Source organism: Rhizophagus irregularis, chromosome 17 (assembly GCF_026210795.1).
Source record: "Rhizophagus irregularis chromosome 17, complete sequence".
Lineage (NCBI taxonomy): Eukaryota > Fungi > Glomeromycota > Glomeromycetes > Glomerales > Glomeraceae > Rhizophagus > Rhizophagus irregularis.
Window position 1 is genome coordinate 90,027 of NC_089445.1, and position 10,097 is coordinate 100,123.

Here is a 10,097-nt window from a genome sequence, read left to right on the forward strand (position 1 = left end):
TACAACAATTTTTAATAATAAAATAAATCGCACAGTAATAAATTATTTATGTAAAATTGATTATAACATTTTTTTATAATTTTTTACAATTACTTATTTAGCGAATTTATGCATAAAACATTCAAAAAAAAATGCATGATATATAATTAATTGTGATAAATCTTAAATTTTGTTCTTAAAATATTAGAATAATCAACTTATCGAAATAAAACATATCAGATTTTGGGTTGTCAGGATTTTAGATTGTCAGGATTTTGGATTCAGTTGTTGAGATTTTATTGTCAGTCTTGTGTCAGTTATATAATTGATTGTTGAGAATTTGATCAGATACTGAAGTAAAGATACCATTTAATAATTAGAGACATGTGACCAAAAAATCTGAAACTAATGAAAAATTGTAAATGCTAAGGCAAATAATAACCCTCAGTTTTTTTAAAAAACTTCAAAGATACTGATTCTATAAATTAAATTATTCTTTATTCTCTTTTATGTAAAAAAAAAGTAAATTAATCATCTGAAATATGCAGAAAAATATTATTGTTAATTGTGCAAGATTATTTCTTCTAAAAAAAAAAATACTGTATTTTATGTTATTTGAATTATCTGTTTTATGTTATTTGAAGAAATAGATCTAAATAAAATCAAGCTTATTAAAACTTATAGTGCAAATTTTGTTTCAAAAACTTACTAACAGTTAAATTCAAAAGATTATAGAGGAATATAGTCACTCATCAGTAAATGTTTTCCAGAACATATTTTTGAAAAAGATATCCGAGGTTTTGCAATCATTAGTAAATTTTTTAAGATAAAAATCTAAATTTCTAATTTAAAAATCTTGTAAAATAAAACTTTAAAATTTTTTAAAACAACTCAAATTCAATTATCTACTATTATTTTAGGCTATTATTAAAAATGAAATTTTTTAAATTATTTTACATTAAAAGTGAAAAAAAAATCATTTTAATATATAAACTTTATGAAATAAATTTGCAACATCTGTAGCAATTTTGACTAAAGAAACCTTATATTCAAAATATTTTTCAAACCAGATTTGAAATACTGGTTTACTATCATTATAATTAATAAAACATTGAACAGTACATTGATTTGTATTTCTACCTCAAGTTGTTTTTATTATATAATTATCAGGAATACAATATTTATTTGAAAGAAGAGTATAAACTAATAATAATTTATTAGGATATATATATTTTTTTATAATTTTATATAAGAAACTATGTCTTATCTGTTTAAATTTAATGACTGGATCAACCATTTTTGTGATTTGCAAATGAAAAAAAATTAATAATACATGTAAAATTTTATCAGCATATAAAAAGTTTTATAAAACATAATTTTGTATTAAATCTAATTGAAATTATTATCAATTAAAATGCTTGCAAGTTGTATTATCATGTATTAATTTAATGACTGTCACTTAGGATTATATCTCAAAAATTAGGGTTAGGGTTAAGATCTATATGTTATCACCAATTTGGTCTGAAGTGATAACTAACGTCAAAGAAACAGTCATGACAAAAAAGCCAAGTAATAAAATTATAAGTGTTTTAATAATATTGTAACAAAGTATAAGAATATCACTAATAATTTTCAGTAGAAAGTTAACAATATTGGTAAACAATTTAAAAGTTTCTTAAAGATAAAAATCTATCAAATGAATAATAACAAATACAGAGATAAAACAAATAAAACACGCGAAAAGTTTACTATAAAAAAAACTAGCAAACAAATCATACAAAAACACAATACTTCAGATAACACAATCTGAACTTTCTATTAAATTTACTCAAGTGTTAATAGCTTTTATTCAAAGAAAATATTGCTCTATATATGTTTACATTTTCACACATATTAGTTTGAATTTATCAATATTATCCTATTATACTAATATGATTAATCAATCAATTGTCCTTTTTCCATTGCAATTATCTGTAGAAACCTTTCTATTGCTATTTCGTATAAGTTCTATGTATTTATATGATTTATCAACTATGTAAATTTTAAGAAACTTCTCTAGCTAAACTAATAAAGCAATTTTCTAAGGTTATAATAATTAAACTGATACTTATGATTGAATACTTATAAGTCAAAAGTAATAATAATACTAAAAGTGATTAATTAATGTAAATAACTAATAAAACTAAAATATATTATAAGAAATGTTTCATATTGTAATAAACTCAGCTATAATCATAGGATTTCTAGTTTCTACATACTACATCATGTAACTTGTTTGATCTTAACTATTTCATGGGTAATCCTAACAATAATCTTTAATTAATTCTATCTTAAGCAAAAATTTTGGTAACACATACATATGATAATCATTAAAATTTTTCTCATTTTCAACCAATAGAAATAGAATCTACTGATTAATCATGATCATTCTGTTTCATAGAGATTTGATTCCAAAAAATAATATTCACTATTATATACTATATAATATATTTTTCTTAATAATAATTTTTTCTCATCATTTATATCACTTTAATTATCATATAATACTATTTTCAAAAATTTTAAAATTTACATTAGAAACTTCTTCTGGTATCTTAATTTACTCTTTTTTATTTATAATTAATTATTATTACATCATTGGAAAATATATGAAAAAAATACATATGAAAACAAATCAGAAAGTTCTAAAGTAAGTTGTATTAATATTATATTTGTTGATATCTTATTAATATTGTAAATCATATCAACAACTAAATAATATTAATTAATATATATATTAAGGTTGCCTGCCTAATTCTACGATTAGTTTCTTTAAGATTTTACTATAGTTTTATTATAGTTTTGATAGGTTTCAGCAGTTTCGCATTTATAATAAGTTTTTCTTAAGTTGTTTTATTATTTTTCCCGTAATTTCGCCAATTTTTTAATATATAGTTTTGGTAAAGTTTTGCCATTTTGGCATTTCGCTAACTTGCTAAAACCCCCTAATTTCTCCAGTAACCTTAATATATACTGATGTAAATTAACACTTACTGAACTTTCTGATATAAATCCCAAGATAATTATTTTTAGAGGTCAAATTAAATTTGAATTAAATCTGAATCAAATCAAATTTTAGAAAAAAAATTTGATTTATACAAAATATACAGAATACTAATTCTAATGTAATTCTTTATTCTTAATTAATTTTATGTAACTTTAAAATATAACGAGTATACATATAAACTGTACTGTACAGTTAGCTAAACTGTACTGTACAAAGTAAGAACTCACCAATCAGATTTTATTGTACGATAAATAAATAAAATTTGATAAGTATACAATGAGTTATGATTGGCTAAAATATTTTCATATAATACAGTTTAGCTGACCATACAGTACAGTTTATCTATTTATCTATTGAATTGTAACTATATATTGTTATATCTAACATATTTATGAAAATAGAAAAGTATTTCAAAAATATTTTATTCATATTACAAGAATATTTACTAAATATCATTAATTTAAGTTTATATTTAATGTATTTCAATCATATTGTAAAATTATTTGCTAATATCAATCATATTTAATGTTTTTCAAAAATATTGGAAGATCTGTTTGATGTCGATCATCACATGAAATTGAACCAATCTATATCTATAAAAAAAAAGCATTGTGCGACCGTGACGTTAAGACTACCCTGCATAAAAGGTGGATTTAAATTGGATCATTCATCATCATGTGTCTGCGCCCTGTGCTACAGATTTTTATATAGGGATTTAGAGTGGCGCATCATTTGACATTGATTAGCAGCTCTAATCCCAATACAATTTTGAATTTTGCTGCATAAATGATTGGCGTAAAAACAAATTATAGCAACTAATCCAATTAGTACTAATTGTAATATAAAATATAAAAAATTTATTGAGCAATCATCATTATTTTTTTTAAAAAAAAAAGTTTTTTGGATTTTCCCATATGACACATTTTCTTTTTTTTTTTTAAAAAAAAATATTTTTCAGTTTCTGAATTTTCTCATATGACGAAAAAAAATTCCTTTCTTTTAAAAAAAATACACCTTTTCTTTTACATTTAATTTTTAATTTCTAATGCCTGCACAGCTCTCAAAGTAGGATTTTACCAGGGGAATTGAACATTTCTAATAACAGCAATTACAGGTATTTAATAACTATGCAAAAAACCAAAAAAAAACCAAAAAAATAAAGCTTTCTTTTTTTAGGTATCAGTAGTTTTCTTGGTTTGTCTTCAGACGCGTGGAAATTTGGTAAGGAAGGATTTAATACATTTCTTTTAATCAAACATTTCTAACAGTTTGATTTTTCATTTTTTTAGATAACTGAATAAGGAATAATTTATACACGAACAGAATTGTGGTGAGTATTTTTTCTTTGAAAAATTTTTTAACAAAACATTTACTAACATCATGTTTCTTCCTTTTTTATATGGTTTGTTCGTAATTCTGGACATGTGAAATTTTAGTAGGTTCTTTTAAAATGCTTCTTTTAACATAATGTTAGTTAACAAAATGTTTACTAATGTTTATTTTTGCATTCTGTAGGGTGGTTCTTTGGCTCTTTCCAGACATGGAATTTGTAAGTGTTTTTTATTAATTTTTTTTTATTTCTTAATGAAATGAAACATTAAAACTAACATTTTGTGTTTTATATTTTGTAGTTTAGACAGTACTGCAACACCTTGGACAGATGTAAATTTTGGTAAATAATATTTTCCTAACATTATTTCTTTAACGAAACATTATTGATGTTTCATTCTTTTCTTTTTTTTAGTAGATGATCAATTTTTGAGAACTTTGGGTAAGTTCTGAAAATGAATTTTAAACTTTAAAAAATGTCACTAATTTAACTTTTTTTTTGTAGGAAACAACCCTTTTCTCTTTTTTAGGTTTTGGTGGTACCTTTCAGAGTGAAGGTTAGTTTGAATTATATTTTTAATTTTTTTAAAAAAATTCTTTTTCATAATTACTAATCATTTTTTCTTTTCTTTTTTTAAATTTTGGTACCTTTTTTTAGGTCTAATGATTCTTTGAATGTTTTTTAGGTTTGCCGGCTTCCTAATGAACCACTATAACTATTATAATAACTATTATAATAAAAAATGTATTGCATATTATTTATACTGACACTCATTATCTGTTATACTTTGTAATGATTAATATTCCTATTAATATGTAATAATTTTTAAAATATTTCGCAAGGATTGTGAGCGCTGTAAAATCACTTGCCATACACAGCCTATGATTCCCTATTTACCACAAAATTCCAAATTAATGCTAATAACCATTCTAGACTTTATATAACAGCTTAGCAGAAAGGTATCTGATTTTCATAATTTTAATTAGCCAGGCCCGCGTGAAACGCGGGCATCCAGCTAGTGTATAATAAGAAAAAATGCAATTTAACCAGTTTTTTTAAATTATATGATAGTCCGTTTTTTTGATTATGCATTTATCTTAGTACAGCAATATAAATTCTTTAAACGAAAAATAAAAATGTATTACGTATAGTACCATTATGATACCCAAAATTATACATTGTAGATTTTAAAGAATGGTGGTACTGCATATAACATGAATAAATAAAAACGGAGTTTCGTAAAAAAAAGTTTTTTTTTTATTTCTCTTTTTTTTCGATAAATTATTAGAAATGGGAGATAATAAATCAGAGAAGAATGAATCAAAGAAGAATATACGTGATAAAGTAGCAGATGGTGCTTCATTTACAAGTAAAGTGGTACAAGGTGCAAGTACCGCGATGAGTGCAGTAGCCGAGGTATCTGCAGCATTTGTTCCATTCACAAATTTTCTTCCCTTAATTAAAGAAATTGGAACTGTTTTTGATGAAATCATCGATTTAGTAGAAGCTGCTGAGCATAATAAACGAACTTGTAATAGGTTAAAAAGGCTAGTTCGTGATGCAGAATTATCCGTACGACAACTTAAAGAAGATAGAGAAAATAATAAATATTTTTTTAATAAACAAAATTATTCATGTTTACAGGAATTATCTAGTGTTATAGTACGAATTAAAAATTTTATATCAGAAATTTCTCAAGTGAATTCTTTTATGAAAATTTTTAAAGCGAAAGATGTTGAGAAAACTTATAAAGAATTAATTGGAGAATTTAAGAGTTATATTAATTTATTGTCTTTTTCTATTGACATTAAAATCTCTAATGATCTTGAACAATTAAAAGCCGATAAAGATGATTTTAATAAAGTAAGATTAAAAATTGGGTTTATTATACACTTATTTGAGTATAAAAATTAATTATATTATTTTTAATAATTATAGTATATAGTAGAAATGTTGGGTGATATTGGAGGTAACGTAGAAGAGATTAAGTCCCAAGTCACAAACTTAAGTAATCAGTTTTCCTCAACAATTGAAAAAGTCAATACAGTGAGCAATACAATGGAAAAATTTATGAACGAAAATACTAAAAATCAAGTGACAATTGATAATATCTTCCAGGTACAACCACTAGAATTTAATGATTATGGAGTGGATGAAGATGAGAAATCACGTAAAGATGGACGTGTGACTAAATGGTATAACGTAAGAAATGAAGGTGAAGAACTCGCTTTTAAAACTATCGCTGATAATGAAGATCAAAAGATAGTACAAAATCAGGTTACAATTCTTAAAGAACTTCATAATTGCCAAAATATCATAAAATTTTATGGGCTGACTTGTGATAGAAATAATAAATGGTATTTGGTGACTGAATGGGCACAATATGGAAATTTACGTGAATATTATACAAATTATAAAGATAGATTTAATCTTAGATTAAAATTACGTATGTCTCTTGATATTGCTCGTGGATTAAGTTTTTTAAAAGCCGTTAAGGTAATTTCAAAATCGGCTTTAATCAACGAAATTTTTTTTTAATTGTTTAATATTTCTTTCTTTTTTTATTTTATAGATTGTACATCGTGATATTAGGGCTGAAAATATATTAATTACAATCAATGAGATAGCAAAACTTGCAAATTTTAAATTAAGTCGTTACCTAACTGCAGCTACATTAAATCATAAGCAAAATTTAGAACGAGCTCGTTATTCTGCACCTGAGTTGTTGACAAGAGCTCAAAATTTCCAATACGACCAAAGATGTGAGGTTTATAGTTTTGGAATCTTACTCTGGGAAATTGCTGAAGAAAGGGTCCCATATGAAGATAGTAATGATATTATGGTAATAGCTGATAAGGTATGTAATAAAATGTATAGAGAACCATTTTCTGAAAACAGTCAAATGCCAAAGGAATTTAAAGAATTAGCAACTGATGGTATGTAAAAAAAGGTATTTTAAATTTTTTAAATTATAATTTATTTTGTTGGACTTAATTTTCATTTTTTTTTTTCACATATTTTTTAGCCGTTCTTCATGACCCAGTTGTTAGGCCAAAAATCACAAAAATGCTTGAAGTTCTTAGATCTTGTGTATATCACCAAGATTCATCAGGTTCTTGTAGTCCAAATCCAAGCAGACACGACTCCATAAAAAATCCTCCAAAACGAACATTCAGCATTGATCAAGATGAATTTGCTCTTCCAATTAATTTTCCAGATTATGAATCATTTAAATATATGACACTTACTGATGCAGTAAAACAACATAAGTTGATGAGAAATGGTAAAATTGTTGGAGATTTAAGAACTGCATATAAATGTTTTGAAGCCTATGCAAACTTTGCAAATACAGCAAAACATAATCAAATCATAGCAAAATATTATAAAGTATATTACATTTCAAAAAGATATGTTGAGAGCCCCCCAAATAAAGATAAAATTATTGCTGAATTATCTAAAGAAGTTGCTGATGATGAAACAAATGAATTCCCCGAAGCAAAAATAAGATATGCAGATTGTTTGCTTTATGGCAAAGGTGTCGAAAAAAATGAATCAGAAGCTCTTAAATATTTTGAAAAAGCCGCTGATGATGGTCTTAAAGTAGCAATGTACAATGCTGGACATATGCATTTTAATGGTATTGGTTGCGAGAAAGATAAAGAAAAAGCTAAGAAATATATAGAATTAGCTGTTATTAATGGTTATGAACCTGCTATTAAATTTCGTGAGGAATATCACTTATAAACTTTATTTATTATAAAGAAAATTTAAACGATTATATCTACTGTATATAGTATATACTGTATCTAAATATCCAATATACTGAAAGATTCCGGAAAAAGGTATTTGCTAACTATTAAATGGAGCACATGAAACTTGTTTATTATCCTATCTATCTATTTGTAATAAAACTTCACGTTAGAACATAAGGTAAATAATTATTGTTGTTGATGTATTTATTATGATGAATACGTCCTACAATTAGTATTATGTGTAAAAATGGGAAGAAATATTATAGCATTGTAATAAAATAACAATAAATAAATACTTTCAACATTAGATGTGAGGTAACCAATAAATGATCAACTCTTATATATAATATAATAATAATTATTATTTTTTTTTTTAACTGCAGCATATATGATACTTTATTATTATATTCTACAAACATACAAGATATATATAATAAAACTAATATTATTAAGTATCACACTACTTGTCATCCAATAAAAGATCTCACATATATACTATCAGGTAGATCTTTGATAAAATTAAGTTCTATATAAAAATATATACTTTCTTAGAGAGAATGGCTTCTTCTCAGTCTATATCCATTCAGTAACCCAGCAAAACCAACTGTGTTGCAGTATAACTAAACATAAAAAAAAGAGAATTAAATAAAAAAAATCAGAATTAAAAAAAAAATCAGGAAAAAAAAGGATTAGTAATATATAAATATAATAGTGAGTACTCCTACAATCTAATACATTATATTTAGCCCAAGTATCTATTTCTACTAGATAAATAATATACTTGTATAGCTTAGATTCACTATAGAATTTATTTGGATTATAAATTCTATTTGAGTTTTGTTATATACTTCATAACTTTCAAAGAATAAATTAAAAGAATTATTATATAAATCAAATATCAGCAAATTAAATAAGTTATATAATGAATTATGATAAACATCAGATAATAAGTCAGAACTGCTATATGAAAAATCATAATAGGAATTGAACAATATATTAGAACTATCATATAAAGAATCATAAAAAAAGTTTATAATGTATTTAAAATAGCATTTTCCATTATATATAATTAAAGTTATAGTTTTGAGTAAATTCTGTTGGCAGATATACAGTTTACGACATAAATATTCGGAATTTTTATTTTTATGCATAAAGGAGTGCTGTCACACCAAGTCTTGTGCAACCAAAATAATAATTAAAATGGAAGTTGATCAGCCCTTTTTAAACATAAATATAGCGTGAAAAATTCTCACCTGATTGTTTATCAGCAGCAAAATAAAATCAGCGGCACCCACTTCGGTATTTGAAATGCAAAGGTTGACTGTTAAGGAGCTATGGGATAATAATATACGAAAACCCTCTGAAATAATTAAAATGACTGGTTTTCCAAAGTCTACAGTATATGACATTATCAATCGTCTAAAAAAAACAGGAAGTGTTGAACACTTACCCGTTCCTGGTCGTCCTCTTGTTCGACACCAAAAAAACGTCGATATCTTGGCCGTCTTCTTAAAAATGATAATGCAACAACTTCAGCTTTAATGACAACAAAGCTGAATAATTTGTATCCAGATCTTAATGTATCAACCCGAACTGTACAACGTACTCTTAAAAATAAACTTAATTATATTGTTTGTAGACCGTGGTCTGTTCCTCTTCTTAAAGAAAGTCATGTTGAAGCTCGTCTTCAATGGGCCTTAAATCACATCCAAGATGACTGGACTCACACAATTTTTTCGGATTTAAAGTACATTGACGTTTCGTAATACTCAAATTGTACGTTACAAGGCTGGAAACCCACATCCAGTACATCCTATGGTAAAACATCCATATAAGGTTCATGTTTGGGGTGCATTTTGCCGCCAAGGGCCATTGGAGTTGCATTATTTACAGAAAACATGAATTCTGCTAAATACCGTGAAATCCTTCAATCTCAACTACTTCCTAATGCTTATCATGCTGGTTATAGATGGAATTTTCAGCAGGACAA

The 10,097-nt window shown here is 25.2% G+C and overlaps 2 protein-coding genes across 2 annotated transcripts; both read left to right on the plus strand.

Annotated features, from left to right (window-relative positions):
* Positions 1 to 5,645: 5,645 nt before the first annotated feature.
* OCT59_008751 (uncharacterized protein) lies at positions 5,646 to 8,099 on the plus strand (the record flags this gene model as incomplete). The annotated part of the gene is made up of 4 exons (XM_066133113.1): positions 5,646 to 6,218; positions 6,294 to 6,851; positions 6,928 to 7,291; positions 7,381 to 8,099. The coding sequence occupies 4 exons, from the start codon at positions 5,646 to 5,648 to the stop codon at positions 8,097 to 8,099; spliced, it is 2,214 nt and encodes a 737-aa protein (XP_065999592.1).
* A 1,316-nt stretch (positions 8,100 to 9,415) lies between these two features.
* OCT59_008752 (uncharacterized protein) lies at positions 9,416 to 9,649 on the plus strand (the record flags this gene model as incomplete). The annotated part of the gene is made up of 1 exon (XM_066133114.1): positions 9,416 to 9,649. One exon carries the CDS (start codon positions 9,416 to 9,418, stop codon positions 9,647 to 9,649), a length of 234 nt encoding a protein of 77 aa, XP_065999593.1.
* Between the last annotated feature and the right edge of the window lie 448 nt (positions 9,650 to 10,097).